This window comes from Epargyreus clarus, unplaced genomic scaffold (assembly GCF_041222505.1).
Source record: "Epargyreus clarus isolate Ecla_fem2 unplaced genomic scaffold, WU_Ecla_fem_2.2 ptg000003l, whole genome shotgun sequence".
Taxonomy (NCBI): Eukaryota; Metazoa; Arthropoda; class Insecta; order Lepidoptera; family Hesperiidae; genus Epargyreus; species Epargyreus clarus.
This window is the reverse complement of record NW_027332211.1, coordinates 2451383-2470963: the sequence shown is the minus strand read 5'-3', so window position 1 is coordinate 2470963 and position 19581 is coordinate 2451383. Positions and strand designations below refer to the sequence as shown.

General features: G+C 36.7%; 1 protein-coding gene across 2 annotated transcripts in view; it reads left to right on the top strand.

Moving 5' to 3' along the window:
- The window catches only part of LOC140749945 (17-beta-hydroxysteroid dehydrogenase 13-like), a 42974-nt gene extending 23659 nt beyond the window's left edge, over positions 1 to 19315 (top strand). For both annotated transcript variants that reach the window (XM_073083211.1, XM_073083219.1), the window contains 6 exons: positions 3611 to 3770; positions 5479 to 5630; positions 16240 to 16417; positions 16984 to 17169; positions 17402 to 17584; positions 18103 to 19315. In XM_073083211.1, coding sequence (XP_072939312.1) covers positions 3611 to 3770; positions 5479 to 5630; positions 16240 to 16417; positions 16984 to 17169; positions 17402 to 17584; positions 18103 to 18177 — 934 coding nt within the window. In that variant the 3' untranslated portion in view covers positions 18178 to 19315. The remainder of the gene's footprint in view (positions 1 to 3610; positions 3771 to 5478; positions 5631 to 16239; positions 16418 to 16983; positions 17170 to 17401; positions 17585 to 18102) is intronic.
- Positions 19316 to 19581: the final 266 nt, after the last annotated feature.

The window sequence follows — 19581 nt, the reverse complement described above, 5'->3', positions numbered from 1 at the left end:
AGAATAACACTGATTATTTTACAGATTTCGTAAATAAACATTTTTTTTGGACTTACATTGCAAACGCTGGCTGAAACCTACGAGATAAAGTTCTACAGTATTGTGCACCTTAAAAAGGTCGGCGGCAGCGTTGCCGACGGAGTCTAACCACAAAGGGTTCTACCTTCAAAAAGCTGATAGTTAATTACGAAAAAAAAATATAGACATTTATTCTACCCGCGCGAAGCGCAGGCGGGTTACTTAGTCTTGAATAGACGTTGCACACATGCATCCTTGGTGTACCAAGAATATTAAGTGGTTAACGGTAATTACTGTTTTAATGCTATTTATGTAACAACAGGACAGTACATGCTGTTTAACTTACATTATATCACATGACCTTAATCACATAGCAGATACTGTATTTTGTAGCATAATTCGTAGTAATTCTATCAGCGTACCGAAAAAGATCTAAGTCACCGTCCTTATCTTTGATGACTCTTCAATGTTTTGGGTTTCTTTCACGGTCACGCATATTTTTTGCAAGATTTTTGTTTAGTTTTTTGTAAGATTGAAGTAGCAAGCAGTCCTCGTAATGGTAAATGGTTAGTTACTGCACCCCATGGATAATCAGGTCTCTACGAAACCATAAAAAATGTTTAATTGAAAATATTTAATTATTTTTTAATATTTCTACAAAATAAAATGATTTTACTTCTCTGAACGATATATCTTTGAACTAAAATCAATACGAAAAACGCGATGCACTTAGTAAAAGTCGCGTTTAAATAGTCTGATAGAGTAATAAATTAAATAGTCTGATAGAGTTAGTAGTTGTATCGCTACAAACTCTACCTCTCGGTAATAAAACTAAAGTCAGTTCCAATCAATCCCATGTTGATTATTTCTAGTATGAAGTACTTTGGTAGGTAATCATTAGATAGATCAATTATTAAGAAGATCAATTATTAACGGCGTTAGCAATAGAGACGCCACAGTCAAATCGCGAAGATTACTATAGAATATTATCAGATTGATCTATTACATAACACATATTTATGGAAATCCACACACATTAATTTAAAATATGGGTATTTACTTATACAAAGTAAAATATTTTATGTAAATCGGATGGTCGTAAAACGTAAATTGTACTTGAATGCCAATATTTCGTAGACGTGACTTATGTTTTAATTCGGTTCGCAATAAACAACTAAGTTTTTTTTATGTAATAGTGACTTACTATACCTATTTTATTACGCTGACTTAAAAGTAATATGGAGACAATAAATTGCGTGTTTAAATCTGATGGTTTCAATCCTCTTTATTCCTTATGCGCATTTGTATTGGGCCTCTACAAGCTGTCTGGCTTGACCGCTTACCGTGCCTTCCAGAGAAAACACTTACCACTGCTATTGTAAGGCAAAACCAACCACCTAGTACCTTCTACCAACTTAAAAAGATTGCCACAAACGAACGCTCACGTTGCGCGAACTTAATAAATACAAGTAATTAAAAAGCAGCCAAATCGTATATTGATCTGAAGTACCTACTCTTTTTTACGCGGATAAATCTTCATGGATCCTGTCCCGCCACGTTCCGAGGGATGGGTCCTCATTGGTGTCCCTCATTAGATGTGTGTGGCAGGACATACGACATCTCGAATCCTAAAAACCGGAATTGGATACACTCTATGTACCTGTTTTTTTTTGTGAGAGCGACTGGGGTTATGTTTGACTTTTACCGCATTAAAACCCCCTCGGTGGCCGTCCTCGGCGCTGCGTAGACGACTTCGGGATCTCTAAAGGAACGCAACCGGAGTCCTCTCAGCGCACTGCCCCGTCGGGCTCCGCCCAGGTGAGATTGTATCACTGTCTGGTGTATACGACGGGATGCGACCATACATACCGCCCTCCTTCCCGGGGTCGCTGTCCGGGCGGTTCGAGCTCCCACTCTTGCCGCCCGCAACCCCGAAAGCCCCTTTTAGTCGCCTCTTACGACAGGCTGGGGATACCGTAGCCCTATTCTGGTCCCGGAACTACAGGAACAACACTCTAAGTACCTATTCTAACGACTAATTAGTCGCTATTATAAATAACTCTTTCAATAAGAGTATTTTATTTACAACTAAGATTATGTTATGCAAATTTCATTACTAAATTTAACTAGTGTTACAAACTTTGCAAAAGACATTACTAAATTTAACTAGTGTTACAAACTTTGCAAAAGACGTGTGAAACGAGTCGTGTTTACGCGTTAGAGGTTTATACATATTTATTTTTGCAAATACTTGCAAAATTAAAATGCAAGTGTTTCTTGTGAAGTCTTTATGTAGCAAATGATCATACGATTTATCTAATGATGACTGGTCACTCTTGCTTAAGCCCATTTAATCAATGCCAAATAAAATGAAATAGCTATTTGAATTCGGCCTACTGCGTTTGTACCTCTATGGCTTACCGCTCCGATATATACAATTTTATCATGATAATTCTAATGGATGGATGGAAGATAGATGGATGATTAATAAGGGATGTAACAGAATACATTGTGTCATTATTTTACAAATTTCTTTAAGTAAAGCAATGCTGTTATAATGCAGAAATAAGTGTGTCATTCGCCCACGATTCGATACAGTACTAACTTAAATCTTTCCGACAACATAACTTGCTTATGATCTTGTTTATCACTAGATATAAATGAGCAAAATTTAATCCAATCTTATATTTTTATAAGGTTGGAGTAGCTAACAAGCTTGCAATCCACCTGACGGTAAGTGGTCATGGTCACCCATGGATGTCTGTGACCAACTCCATATAGAATAGGATTTACTTGAAGCTGACCAGAGATGCGTTGTCACTTCTAAGGCTAACCGACCAGGGCATATGGTAGTCAAAACTCTGATATGACTCGATCCACTTATATTAAAATGAAGACCGACAAATAATGAATAATAATGAAGAACACAGGCCTGTAGGTCAAAGACTCCCTCGACCAAAGACCTCGTGTAACAAAATACCTACACTACACGTGTCAAAATATTTGCATGTTTATTTAATGTTAAATTAATAGGCTCCAAATCCAACCGGAGAATGACGTATTTAATCCGTTATTAATCCCCGTTGATATAATTAATTCACGTTAGACCGTCATGTATAAATGTGTCTCCCTATCGCACCTTTTAAATCAGAAAAACATCGCTTAAGGGCCCCTGTGCTCACTGACGAAAAGGCATGGCTGGGGATTGTGAAATGATATTTAAATTCTATTTGACAAATAAACATTCCCTTCCATGTAACATTCCTCTCCAGTAATGAGCTCGGGAGCTTACACTGCTGTTATTCGACAGAAATATGAAGGTGTACCACACCACAAGCCTACCTAGGGAGTAGGGAGACATACTTTTCCGTGGCGTTCTAACTTAGTCCTCAGGGGTAGCAGTGCATCTGTGGCCGATCTCATATAGGAATATCTAATCCCATCTGGGGTTGATTACAGGTGTCTATGGGCGGCAGTATTAATTTACCATCAGGTAGACTGCATGCTTGTCAGCTATTATTATGTTATAAAAAAAACCTAACAGCATAGATATAGCAATGATATAGGTTTCTAATTTTAATTTTGTTTCCAGGACCGACGAGCAAGGCATCGGGATGAAGATATACCAGGGGGTCGCCATGACCCTCGAGATCCTGGTGCTGATAGTGAAGATGTATGCCTCCTACTTCTACGCCATCTACAAGTTCTTCATCCCCCCAGAACCCAAGAGTGTTGCGGGGGAAATAGTACTTGTAAGTCAATTTATTTTAGCATTAAACAGTATTTCGGTCTATTTTAGGGATCCGTACGCAAAGTGTAAAACGTCACTTTATTAGCCTCCGCTGTAGGTACCTGGTCGTCGGTTACTGGTCTGTATTGGTCGTGTAGACCATTAATTACTAGTTACTGCCTAGTCACTAGCTCTAAAGTTACTAGTCACTGGCTCTTGAAATGTAAAAGATAATCAATTGAATTTGTATAGTGTATATTACCATAGTTGCATTGCTATACTAAAGAGTAAAAAGGGGATTGTATAAAATTTATTTCATTTTAATTCATTTTATTACATAGTCATTTTCTAACATAACATAATTAAATTGGTAGGTATGCCCATTTACATACCCTGATTACATATTCATAGTAATTAGGAACTGTGGATATTATTCCCACTGAACAAAATTCGAAAGTCATGTACTTGAACAAAAAATCTGATTCGAATTAATTACACAAAAGTTCCGAAGGTTAGCTCCAAAGTTCCCGTAATTTATTTTAATTTAAACATTTCACTTACCTATCGTGAAATATTTATCGCCAAATGTTTCGATTATTGGATAATAAAAGAAAATTATAATTTTAATATTATAACGCACAATACGTTGGTATAATATAATACATTTAATAAAAACATATTTTAGGTATTGTGCGAAAAACATCGTAAAAAGCAGTGAACATTATTCTATTCAGTAAAATTTTCTTGCCCCGTCAGGGGGACCGTAAGGGGTATGTCAGACTCTCAACTCAGAATCAACTAAAACTCCGCGGTGTTCCTCTGGAACTCGGTGCCGGGACCGCCGTGTCACGAGAAGCGTTAGCGTTACATTCGCGGCCCGGCAACTTCGGTCGGCACTGCTGTTAATGCCAGCTACGTCCTGAGATTGAGGGGCCCTCTTTTAAAATCACCCATATGCTCGCTCACATAAGATGAGCTAGCATATGGCACTGCCATTCAACACTTAGCTATGTTTAACAGCAAGTTGTTCTTACCATTTCCTTCTTTCGTCGTTCTGAATCAATTAATATAATTAAATGTCAAACAGGTCAACACAATTTAATTCGATTTATTACTTTACTATATTTTCATATTATAGGCCATTATAGATTTGTTATTGTTAATTTGTTTAATATCATGTAAATTTTATGAACACAGAACACAATAATAACAACAATATTGGTAATTATTTCAAAACATAACGTTTTGATTAGTTTAATTGCCATATTTTACCAAAATTACTATATTTCCGAGGAATGAACAATGAGCAGCAATGAACTGAATGAACACACTTAAACTTAAGTTCTGACTTGTACCTATTTAATTCTTACTGGAGTAGATCAGCCCTATACTCTACAACTTTTTTAAGAGTAGCAGGCAAGCAGGCTGTCCACCAAGGTAAGTGGCTGCTGCCGCCCATGAACATCTGTAATCGACCACATATAAGATTAGATTGCTACCTACGGTCAACCATTGATGCGTTACTGGCCTTTAAGGACTAAATCCAAATGCCTCAGAAAAGTATGCCTCCCTTACCACACCCTTCAAATCAAAACACAGCAGCTTAACACTGTTATTAGGTAGAAACAGGTGTGGCGGTCGTTTCGCCGGTGTCGAACCACAGAGAGTTCTACCACTTTTAAAACTTTTGTGGGTAAACTTCAATTAAAGTCATTTGTCTCGTCTTCCAGATAACAGGAGCAGGTCACGGCATGGGGCGGGAGATGGCGCAGCGGTTCGCGAAGCTGGGCGCCGTGGTGGTGTGCGTGGACATCAACGCCGCTGGCAATCAGGAGACGGCGGAAATCATCAAGGAGGAGAAGGGGAAGGCGCACACATACCAGTAAGATAACACATATAGCTTGTATACGCAGTTAGTGCAGGTGCTTATGTCTGCATTAAATTAACCAGTTGATAGACTCTACAAATTTAGTAGCGTACTCAAATAACCAAAGTAAAGAATACTCGAAGAATAGTAAACTGAATGTCTGAAATGCCTTAATTTAAAACCTAGAAATGAAAGTATTATTACCATCCATGATACATCCATGAAAAATGGAAATTTTCGAGAAATTCAGTCATAGTATTATTGTTATCGTCATCTATTATCTGACCAATGTATTTTTATGGTACAGGATCCCTAGTATAGTTTTCATCATTTATTAATAACAAGCTGATTTTTCGTGAGTAGCTTCGTTTCGACAAGACGCCCAACATTTTTCCTTACAGCAATGTTGGTAAATGGTAGCTTGATGGGGCAGCAAGGATAAAATATGTTGACCGGACGAATTCTAAAAATTTATTAGTAACCAAATTTTTCTTTGTTAATTATCAAGATAATTATTTAAATAACGTGAAAAAATATTTGTCCTACAAAATATAAGGTTTTTATTAAGGCGTCCCCCCTCTCCAACATGTATCATAAACAAGGTCATGAAAAATAATTACTAACCAGCTGATTTTTTTTTTATTGGCTGTCTACCATTTACATAGTCTACCATGCACATTGTCCTACAAATTGCATGGTATGTCATCTCGGACCTACGCTGAAAAGATGTTAATTCCGCAGGATTATTTTTTTTATTAGTAACTGTAGGACAAAGGTATCACGTGATAGGATAATATAATTTTTATCTAAATAAAACAATGTCCTACAAAAAAAAGGGTAACTTTTATTAATCCTACAAGATTTGTAATTTAACTATAATATAATATAAATAAACTATAAAACTGGCGGACTGGAATAACGTACTTCGCAATTTGTAGGACAATGTGGGTAGTAAGCTGTGTAAATGTTAGACAGCTAATAAAAAAAAAATCAGCTGGTTAGTAATTATTTTTCATGACCTTGTTTATGATACATGTTGGAGACGGGGGACGCCTTAAAAAAACCTTATATTTTGTAGGACAAATATTTTTTCACGTTATTTAGATAATTGTCTCGATAATTAATAAAAAAAAATTCGGTTAGTAATATTTTTTTTTGATTCGTCAAATCAACATATTTCATCCCTATTATTTTAGTTATAAACCACAATAGAGAACTTTCGTACGAGAATTTGTTGGGCGTCTCATTGAAACGAAGCTATTCTGGAACACTCAGCTTGATACTAATTATTTTTACATTAAGTATTAGTACTACAACTTTTAAGTGTAGGTCCGAGATGACATACCATGTAATTTGTAGGACAATGTGCATGGTAGACTATGTAAATGGTAGACAGCCAATAAAAAAAAAATCAGCTGGTTAGTAATTATTTTTCATGACCTTGTTTATGATACATGTTGGAGAGGGGGGACGCCTTAATAAAAACCTTATATTTTGTAGGACAAATATTTTTTCACGTTATTTAAATAATTATCTTGATAATTAACAAAGAAAAATTTGGTTACTAATAAATTTTTAGAATTCGTCCGGTCAACATATTTTATCCTTGCTGCCCCATCAAGCTACCATTTACCAACATTGCTGTAAGGAAAAATGTTGGGCGTCTTGTCGAAACGAAGCTACTCACGAAAAATCAGCTTGTTATTAATAAATGATGAAAACTATACTAGGGATCCTGTACTATTATGGGGATGTTTTCTTTTCTGGAAAAGTCCATATGAAGGAGCCTTAATGCCAATTAACCGAGGACAAGGTTAAAGGATACAAACTTTGTAAATATTTTCTTAAAATAGTTTTCCGCAAACCTCAACAAATATGTGTTCGCCACAAGACCGCAATGGAGTGGCGCCCAAGATCTAGCTTTCGCTAAACATTATAAAAAAGGTTTATGCACACTTGACTAAAAATAAAATTGTATTATACTAGGAAAGTATTGGACTAAGTAGTTGAAACACCTCGGAAAAATATGTTTCCCTTACCACACTATTAAAACCATAACACAGCGCCGAATACACTGCTATTATTAGGATATTTCTTTTAAATCATTATGGATCTACGATCACTATCACGATTCCATGTTTAAGTAAAGCCCTTACGGTAGAAATAAAATATGTTTTGTCATAATAGTACAGTACTTAGGACGAAAATAACTTGAAACAGTTGAAAACCTACATGTGATTTTCAATAACATAGAAGTCCACCTTCCATCTGGTAGATAAACAACCATATAAATCTTAAAATTAAGACTTCTTCGAACTCCGCCAAAAATGCGTTACTATGCCGTTTTTAAATTTAAGAAATTACAACTTCATACTTAACTTCAAAATTCCTTGTACACCGTGTATATTGTACTACATATTTTATGCTACTAGTAAAGCCAGCGATGTGCATAGACCCTTAAACATTAAAATGAGCAAACACTCAAATGTATTTGCTAAGTATTGGTCGTTACGTAAATACGAATACTATGAGTTACTGGAACAGGAAAAGGTTCCATTAGATTCCATAAACAATGTTCAAGTACTTTCAACTTTGATTTTTAGCTTGAAAAATAATACTGATTACATATTTGATGATAAACATAAATCGATATAGATTTATTTTGTGTACCGGGGCGCTACCTCACGCCTTTATTAACATTCTCTAAGAGTCATATGTCACTTAGTCGAACGAGTCTAAACTTGGCGCTTTTATAGCTACTGGGACGAAGTTCCTGGTACCTTACTATGATCAGACCTATTGAATTAACCTCTTTTACTGACTGAACTTTAAAAATATATTAGCTACCTATTGGATTTTTTGCCAAATTAATTACTCCTGCAGTAAGCGTGAGAAATACTAAAAATATTTTTTTATACACTTTCATTTGTAAACGGACATTATAAAGCAGTCCGGTGCGATAACTGCGCTGCAAAATGTGTCAGGCTGATATAGTTCTGTGAACCTGACCCTTGTACTTGTTTTTAGAATGTTAGCTGATATTTCGTGACGTCCTCCGAAAGGAAGTCTGCGGCACCAATAGACTGACCGAATTGTTTTGGAGTAAAAGTAGTAAAAAATAGGACTCCCGCTTTTTTTATAATACAGGAGTAGCAGAGGAGCATGCAGCCCACCTGATGGTAAATGGCTACTGCCGCCAATGGACATCTGTAATCAACCCCAGATAGGATTAGATATTCCTACCTGAGGTCGGCCACAGATGCGCCGCTACCCCTGAGGACTAAGCCGGAACGCCTCAGAAAAGTCTGTCTTCCTTATCACACCCTTCAAAACGGAACGCAGCAGCGTCTAACACTGCTGTTATTAGGTAGAGATAGGTGTGACGGTGGTGCCGCCGGAGTCGAACCACAAGGGTTCTACCACCTTCAAAATACCTTTTTTAATGTGTCCCTAAACAGGCATCCATACTTTTGGCTATGAAACCAAACCATGCTATGTAACCAGCAGTCATACAATTTTACCTTACTTTATAATGGTCTTGGTAGGTACTTGGTCGTCAATTGTACAGAATTTGCCGAAATACAATACGTATACAACAATATAACAAATACGTTAATAAGCACAATGTTGAATACGTAATGTAGATAACGATGTAACCACATTTCTGCAGATAACAAATTTAAAACGACACAATTAACACTACACTTAATAAATACCTACATTTTGTGCTTAAACATCGTACAAGAATATATAAAACTATTTCTTGAACCAATTTACAACTTTTATTATTCCCGCGCAAAATACAACTCAAACGTCAAGACCGTTATTTTTCTTTTTCATGCTCATTCTTAATACCAGCCAGTTACTATATAAATGAGAATTTATTATTATAAAAATAACACTTCATGAAAATAGACAAAATAATTAATTAAAATGATACTATCATAAAATAATTAAAATACATTGCTAACAATAGTATATATATAATTCGGTACCACGGTTACCACCAATACTCACTCCAGGATATTTTATGCCATGAGCGACGATTCTACACTCATATCATGGACGTAGCTATGCTATAGCTTTCTTTCGGGGGAAGCCAATAGAAGGTCGTAGCCGTGGCAGTCGGGAAAAAAGATCAGCTAGTCTAAAAAAAATTTCATCCTATGAGAAAAACAAAAAAGTGCTATTTATAAAGGTTAAACAGACCTAATATTTTAAGATATGAGTGTCATAGGTAATCCAGCTATAAACGTTCATGTTTGTAATATTTGTGCTATAATAATTAATGAAATAATCGTTGAACGAACTTGGGGTCGATAATCAGGTTTAAATAAAGAAAAAACAACTTCAGCTCAGTTACTGTGCAGCACACCACCGATCCAATTTATTACTTACAACAACGCCTACTTAAAATTAAAAGCAAAGTTTTTGTTAACAACTTTTCTATGCAGCATCATCTTGAACATGCCCCCAGCCGTTGAAAGCTAGTCTTTCAACCATCGACTTCGATGAGAGGACATAATTTTGAAAAGGCACGACGCACCACTCCACATGAAGTTTTAATATCGGCCACTCTGCTTATCTCATCTGTACCAGGATGTAGACGCACCACACGCCCCAGTTTCCACTTCAGCGGAGGAAGGTTATCTTCTTTGATGACAACAAGGGAGTTTAGCTTCAAAGCATCTTTAGAAGAGCGCCATTTCACTCGCTCCTGAAGCTCGCAGATGTATTCCTTGCTCCACCTCGTCCAGAAATGTTGTCGAAGCTGTTCTATTCGTTGATAGCGTGTGAGGCGGTGAGCAGAGTGGTCATTATAATCCTCGACTGGAAGAGATGTAAGCGGTCTTCCAATGATGAAATGCCCCGGAGTAAGCGGCGTCAAATCTTCAGGGTTAGATGATAGTGCAGTAAGCGGTCTAGAATTGAGGATTGCCTCAATTTGTATTAAAGTTGTGTTAAGCTCCTCATAAGTAAGGTTACAATTTCCCATCACACGAACTAAATGATATTTGGTCGACTTCACACCCGCTTCCCAAAGACCGCCAAAATGTGGAGCATACGCTGGTATAAAGTGAAAATTAATATTTTCGTTAGCTAAGGTTTCAGAAACAGAAATGCAATTGCTCTTCAAAAAATTACCAATTTCTTTAGCGGCCCCAACGAATGTGGTTCCGTTATCCGAATAAATATTCGAAGGTTTTCCCCTTCGAGAAATGAACCTACGTAAAGCTTGTATATAGCTGCTACTTGTTAGGTCACCCACCAATTCCAAATGAATAGCTTTGGTCGAGAAACAAACAAAAAGCGCAATGTATACCTTTACAAGTCTACATCCACGACCCTGACGACTAGCAGACATAATGGGACCCGCATAGTCGACTCCCACGTTTTGAAACGGGAAAGCAGCTGATGAAAGTCGATCGGAGGGCAAATTTCCCATTTGAGGAACGACCGTTTTGCCTTTCATGCGCTTACATCGAACGCAACTATGATAAGTAGCTTTAGAAAGATTCCTACCACGTAAAGGCCAATAGGATTCTCGTATACTAGATAACAACATTTGAGGTCCTGCATGCATTAATTTAATGTGTTCAAATCGAAACAAAAGCTTAGTGAAATGATGTGTGGACTGTATTAAAACCGGATGTTTCTTATCATACGCAAAATTTGAATTACATAAACGTCCACCAACGCGCATAATTTTATCACCGTCAAGAAACGGATTAAGTTTTAAAAGTGGACATTTATTTGATAAGTTTTGATTTTTTAACAATAAGTAATATTCCGGAAAGGACTCCTTTTGAGACTGAATAATAATGAATTTTAATGCATTTTGAAGCTCTTCAGTGGTTAAATGATTGCAAGTAACACGTTGTTTTTTACAGAGGTTAATAAAACGAAACATATATGCTACAGCTCTTTGAAGTCGTAAAAGGTTCGAAAAACGTTGAAAATTAATTATAATATCGTTATTACAGGTTGCATCACTACTAACTGCGTGCAATGTTTTTATTTCGGGTAATGGTACAGGACATTGACGTGGCGATGGCCAGAGAGTCTTATCTTCCTTCAAAAACGAAGGGCCTGTCCACCAAATATCTAGTGACTGCATCGCGTTAGCTTTAACACCGCGCGAAATTAAATCTGCGGGATTATCATGTGTCGGTACATGTCTCCATGTGGTCGAATTGGTTGTCTCTAAAATCTCTGCAACTCGATTACGAACAAATGTATTTAATTTATTGGGCATGGTCTTTAACCATCCAAGGACCACCATGGAGTCAGTCCAAAATGTGACGCTAGAAACATGAGCTCGTATAGACCCTACTACTTTATTATAAACCCGCGAACCTACTAATGCAGCGCAGAGCTCCAATCGAGGTATTGTTACTGGCTTTATGGGTGCAACACGGCTTTTGGCTACAAGTAATCGTACCTGGACACAGCCTTGCTCATTGACACTGCGGACATAAACACAAGAACCATAAGCTTGTACGGATGCATCTGTGAAAACATGTAGTTCTAACAGTTTGCATGAATCACAGACTACATGACGAGGAATCCGCATTTCATTGAGCATTGGAAGTACTTTAATTATATTTTCCCAAGCCTTAAAGACGTGGTCCGGCAACTGTTCATCCCACGACAGCTTTTCTAGCCAAAGCTGTTGTAACAGGTGCTTCATGCGAATGACACATGGTGACAGTAGCCCTAAAGGGTCAAAGATACGTGATATAACAGCGAGAATGTCACGCTTAGTACTCCCTATGTTATCAGGAACACTTATGGGAAACTGCAAGTTATCAGCGTGCGTTTGCCAACAAAGTCCGAGAGTCTTTGTCACTTCATTCTCTCCCATATTTAAATTGAGAGATGAGTGTGAAGACTTCTCCGACACTAGGGCAGGCTCGTTGGACTTCCACTTCCGTAAAGGCATGCAAGAGGAAGCAAGAGCGCTGGCAACCTTGTCACGTAAAGCGAGTGCCCGATCCAGATCGTCTTCACCTGTCAAAAGGTCATCCACATAGAGGTCGTGAATGATGACCTCTGCGACTCTGGGATCAGCACACTCAAGCCCAATTTGTTTTAGGCAACGCGTAGCTAAGAATGGTGCGCTTGCAGTCCCATAAGTGACTGTATTAAGTTTATAAGCTTCGAGAGGAGCGGTTGGATCATCACGCCATATAATCTGTTGTAAGTGTCTGTCTAATGGATGCACAGTTACCTGCCTGTACATTTTTTCCACGTCTGCGGAGATGATGTATTTATACATCCTAAATCTAAGTAATATTGACAACAAGTCATCTTGGACAGTGGGTCCTACCATCTGTAAATCATTTAATGAAACACCAGATGTCGTAGGAGCACTGGCGTTGAAAACCACGCGCATCTTGGTGGTGATACTACTTTCACGCAGCACCCCGTGATGAGGCATAAAATAACACAGATTTTTTGCGTCTATGTCACACTTAGTCATATGTCCCAAGGACCTGTACTCTGACATAAAGTCTTTGTACATTTTATTAAATAACGGTCGATTCTGATTTCTACGCTCGAGAGATAGAAAACAACGTTTTGTTCGTTGCAATGAATCGCCTAAAGTGTCAGCGCACTCTTTTAACGGAATTCTAACACAGAAACGGCCATCATCTAACCGCGTTGTATTTTTAATAAAATGTTCTTCACACAGCTTCTCTTCTTCAGAGTAAGCAGATGATTGATGGCTAACTTCTTCCAGTTGCCAAAACCGCGTTAATTGGGTTTGTATATCATCACAAGTGTTTAAATTTGAAGAAACAATGACATTAGGGTTTGATATATTTGTAAAATTACATTTTATCAGTGGCGATGAGCTCGACGTAATATAGCCGCTATTAATTGGGCCACAAACTAGCCATCCTAGTCTAGTTTGACAAAGCGTCGGCTTACCTTCACCCAGAGATATTTTCTCTGATCCTAATAAACACCAAAATATATCAGCGCCTATAATAATGTCTATTGAACCAGGCGCGTTAAATCTTGGATCGGCTAACTTAATATCCGACGGGATATTTAAATTCCGTAAGTCTATGTATTTTGTAGGTATGTTATCTGTTATTGTAGGCAATACAAAACAATGAAGGTCGGTACAGTAATTTTCATTTAATGAGTCAATGCGCACCTTGCACATTTTTCCGACACGAGATAACGAATTATTAATACCTTGAATAGACTTATTTACTTTTATAAATGGTAAATTTAATTGTTTGTGCAATTTTTCAGTCATTAAACATGATGAGCTGCCAGAATCAAGTAATGCGCGAGCAATAAACTCACGGTTATTGTTATCATATAACTTGATTAGAGCAGTCGATAATAAGACGTTACCTGAGTAGTTTAAATAATAATCGCTATGCGTATGCGCAATGACATTAGCGGACAGAGCTACAGGAACGCCGTGGGTGGGAGCGAGAGAGGAGGTCTTGACCTTGACATTGCCGTCGGAGCACTCAGCTGATGCAATAATGTCATTATTATTTTCTTTAATATTTGAGATATGTATAAGCGTATGATGTTTGCGTTTACACAATTTACAACTTGGTTTTTTGCATTGATTCGCGTAGTGTCCGCTACGAAAACAGTTATAACAGATTTTATAATTTTGTAACGTTGTTATTCTTTCCTTAGGGCTTAGTGAAAGAAATTGTGGACAGTTGTTAAGTCTATGTTCTTTACTGCAGTTTGGGCAACACGCAATTGAAGCTTTATCGATTGAAACCATAGCTTTTAATTTCATATTATTTTTAGAGCCTAATTGTGTATGTACTAAATTATTAGATGAAGTTCGTGATAATTCTATGGTTTCCAACAAGTCAGCGCGATTTTGTATAAATTGAATAAATTGTGAAAATAGAATCGGCTGACATTTATCTAAACTCCCTTTATATTCTTCCCACTCACGGAACGTCTTTGAATCTAATTTTCGACTGATAATATAAATTAATAATGTGTCCCAACTAGAAACCGGTTCGCCTAATGCAAATAATGCTCGAATGTGTTTATTAACTTGATCTATAATACGTTTTAACGAAACTGAAGACTCTTTAGATAGTTGTTCTACGTTAAACAAGGCTGAAACATGATTTTGAATTAGTAAACGTTTATTGTCAAATCTCTCACATAAGAGTTTCCAAGCCACATCATAGTTTTGCGCCGAAAATTCATAAGATTGTAACATAACAGCTACCGACCCTTCTAATGACAATCTCAAATAATGAAATTTATTAATTTCGTCTATGTCGACATTGTTATGGACGAGACTGGTAAATGTATCACGGAATTCAAGCCAGTCATCATATGAACCACTAAACTTGGGTAACTGAATGGTAGGTAACCTAACAGGCAGACGATTAGCACTAGGACGGCTACATTCAGAATTTTGATCATTGTTTGACTTAGAATATTTATTTATAATATCTTTGGCTTCTGAAAGTAATGTATAATATTGAGACTCAGTTTTAATTCTCTCAGACATCTCACTTTCAGAATTATCTGCTAAACGTTCTATTTCAAATTGTACCTGTTCGAATTCATCGTTGTATAGTTCCTCCAGTTTATTAATACGCATTTGCATTTCTATTATCTGAGCTGATGTGAGTTCGGACGACTTTAAAGAAGATAAATAAGCAGAAAAGATTGTAAGTCTTCCCTTGTAAATGCCTCGCTTTCTTTTAAGCTCCCTGGTATCTGTTTCAGAAGTCATTTTGGGAAACGTGTATGGTAGACCTGGAATTTATACAATAATAATGTTAATTTAAGTTTAATTACATTTAGCAACCTAGATTTCTGTAAACTACAATGCTTGTAAAAGGGACTGAATTTTGCAATGTATTCAATTTTGCACATACAATTAAGATGAAATGGATTTACTGCTGCAATTTAAACTATTGTGTAATAATAATATGTAACAATTTACTTAAAATTATTGTTTTAGAGAGTTTTGTACAAAAAGTTGTATCGACACACACTTAATATAAAAGTTACAACGCATATGAAATTGTACTAACCTTAATACTGGTACTATTACACAATTTAGCTGGTTACCTGATTACCGGTGATGGGTGATCACTATATAATATGGTAAAATTAATATTTTGCTTAACACAACGTATATTTTATGCACTTTTGGTACTTAAGCGGCGTGGTTAACCTCTTCACATGTGACCCAGCGACACGGCGTATTACAATTATTGTTGTTTTCGCGTAATTTGCTGGTGATCCACAGTGTATCCTTAATTGGGCTTCTAATCCGGCTCGTTACGGACCATGAACGAACTTGGGGTCGATAATCAGGTTTAAATAAAGAAAAAACAACTTCAGCTCAGTTACTGTGCAGCACACCACCGATCCAATTTATTACTTACAACAACGCCTACTTAAAATTAAAAGCAAAGTTTTTGTTAACAACTTTTCTATGCAGCATCATCTTGAACAATCGTCATAGTTTAAAAGTTTAATAAATTTGATAAGTTTTATTTGTATTCGAATTAATTACCAATCCAATACCATTAATATGATCATGCATAATGTCTGCTTAGTGCTCACGTACTTATTTATCTAACAATACGTATTGTTCCAGATGTGACGTAACAAACTGCGAGGCGATCAAGACAATGGCGGACAAAGTGAAGCGAGAGGTCGGTGACGTCACCATGCTGGTCAACAACGCCGGGATCATGCCCTGCAAGCCGCTGCTGAAGACCACCGAGAAGGAGATCAGGGCGTCGTACGAGGTCAACGTGTTGGCGCATTTGTGGGTACGATTACAATTAAGTTTTCTTATTACTAGTATAGATTACTAGGTTAGATTAGGTTAGGTTAGACTGGTGAACTGTTGATTTTTCCTTACCCAATACGTCAAAACGGAACCCGATTCCTACGCCTCCGCACACTGCCCGTCTGTCACAGAGCTCTATCTTTTAAACCGTAGTAGATATATACTTGATTTTTTTTACAGAGTATGGATAACGGTAGCCAATATAACTAAAAACAGCTTGTAAATAAATCAAGCTTTTTCTGTTAAATCGTAATGGGTAGATAGTTCAAATTCGCTCGCACTCCCATTGTTAACCATTAAAATAAGTGAATACCAACTCCATTGTGTCTGACTTAGATGCCTTGACTTCTCTGAGCATGCAGTCCGCCTGATGGCTCCTGAGGGAAGTGGCTATTGTCAATAACAGATATAACTAGATTCCTATATGAGATTGACCAGAGACGCGTTTTTGGCCATAATAGGTGAGGCGGTAGTGTCACCGGAGTCGAATCACGAAAGGTTTTGCCACCATAAAAAAAACATTACAAACAAATATTCCATCCACAGCTTCTCCAGACCTTCTTGCCATCGATGATGCAGCGGAACCACGGGCACGTCGTGGCCATGTCGTCCATGGCTGGGGTGATTGGTCTGCGGAACCTGGTGCCTTACTGCGGCACCAAGTTTGCTGTTCGAGGCATGATGGAAGCTTTGCATGAAGAACTCAGGGAAGATCCGAGGGATTTCAGCGGGGTAACTTTTGTCTTATTATATTTAGATAAAGGAGGAGTCTGAAATATTTGATTTAGATGATTGGCAGATAGACCGTCGTATGTAGATTTGCAAGGAGTCGCGAATGCATCGCCAGTTTTAGAGGAGAGCTTCTTTTGCACAGTTTTTAAGTAATATTCTATCCGTTTTTTTTCCCAAAATTTATGAAATGTGGATATATCCTTGTATTATATAAACTAAATATTATTTGTAGATCAAACTTACCTGCATATGCCCGTACATCGTGGACACGGGCCTGTGCAAGAACCCCAAGATCAAGTTCCCGTCGTTGATGAAGATCATATCGCCGCAGGAGGCCGCCGACAATATCGTCGACGCGGTCCGCAGGAACTACAACGAGATCACAATCCCCAGCTCACTTTATTACGTCAATCAGGTAAGATCAAATTTCTCACATCTTCTCTATTAGGTTAACGGGTTCTCTTTATCCAAGGGATTTACGGAATCAGTAGAACATAGTAGACGAGCATGCAGTCCACCTGATGGTAAGTGGTTACTGCCGCCTCTGGGCATCTGTAATCAACTCTAGATAAGATATCCTACCTGAGGTCGGCCACAGATGCGCCGCTAGCCCTGAAGACTAAGTTCGAATACTGCTGTTATTAGGCAGAAATAGCTGAGGCGCTGGTCACTCTGGAGTCGAACTACATAAGGTTCTATCACCCTTGTTACGGTCTTCTCAATGTTAAAAGTAAACATTTCGTAATATAACCTTTGCTTTTCGTTTATAATACTACAAGTCCAGGAATTGCGTTTAGCCTAATCTATACAAAAAATATATGGCTATCGCATAAACAGAAATAAATATAAAAATAAACAGCAACGGAGCAACAAATAATAACATTATGTAGTGAAAATATCGTGTATAAGTTCACGTTATTTTATTTTTTACAGATCTGCCGAACGTTACCCAGATCTGTGCCCTTACATCTCAAAGACTACTTAGACTCAGGACTGGAGGCCCAATAACAAAAGTCTATTTAAAATTACTATAATGTGAAGAAAAATACGATCTTTTTTACGTCTGAATTTAAGCGTGGTTTGACAGTGTTGTAAGCGTCTTTACAAAATGGCGGACCAAAAAAGCTTTAGTCCATAAACAATAAATGTAGGTTTAAAAAGATAATCGGTCCGGATATCGAATATTTTGATATGATCAAAACTTAGTTATTGTTAGCGTTCGAAATAAGAATTAAATTCGTATGAAAAAAGAAGTCTGCCTGTAGAACTAAAACTAATATTTTGATACATAATATACAGGGAATTTTAATTTTTATATAGACAATTGTGTTTCATTATCTATAATATTTTATATGAGTAGAATATTGTATGAATGAATATGCGACCAATATTCGGCTACTTTCTATATTATTCTGTATTCGGCCAAATGTTGCAAACTATACGGCCGAATAGGAAATATATAGTAATTATATTTAATTTTCATACTTGTAATATTATTACTTAAATGAAAATTATATAAAAGAGGTAGGTAATAAACAATTTACTTTTAACTTTCAAGTTCTTTTATATAACTTTTGTTATACTTAATGTTTGTAGGTATTCGATTTTGTAACTAAATAAAATCTTTTAAAATAGTTACCGTCGGTTATAGTAAAGGTTTTTGATAATAGACATTGAAAAGTTTTATAAGTGAGTGATATGCAAGTGATATCTAAATTAAATTATGTTCTAAATATGAGAGTCTCGATTTTATAATTATATCTCACCTTTAAAAATATAATAACGTAAATATTAAAATGTTGACATTGACAAACATTATAACGCCCGTTATTATTAAACAATCTATCCATTAGTTTGCCTACTAAAGATCAACATGTGACAATTTCCGCAATCTAGATATTACCAACTTTCAATCTTTGGTAGGCACATATTGGATAGACTGCATATTAATAACGGGTATAAGTCGTGCCAAACTACCCTATGGTATCTGTGATCCAATATAACATTGATAAATACCGTAAATTTCGCTAGGAAGAACAACTAAGAATTATAAATTTGTAATTGATATTTAATTAAATGAAACATGCCTGATTGCAATGCACTATTCTAAAGTGTATTTGCACTTACATATGTGTACTTCTAAAGGTGTGATGATGATGAAGGTGTGATGTCTTTTTAATACGTACATATTATCTTTATATATAATTGCTTAATATTATGTATCAGCAATGTCCTAAGTAATTAGTGCAAAGTACTCGAAAAGGTTCAAAAATATAAAACGAATGCAGTGAATTAAATTTAATAATCTTGTTTAAACTATTATTTATGGTAGTGTATCAGTTACAAGGTATTATGTTACTTACTTAAGTAATTTTTTGACATAGCTGCAGCTCAAGTTCCACTGTTGGGTAC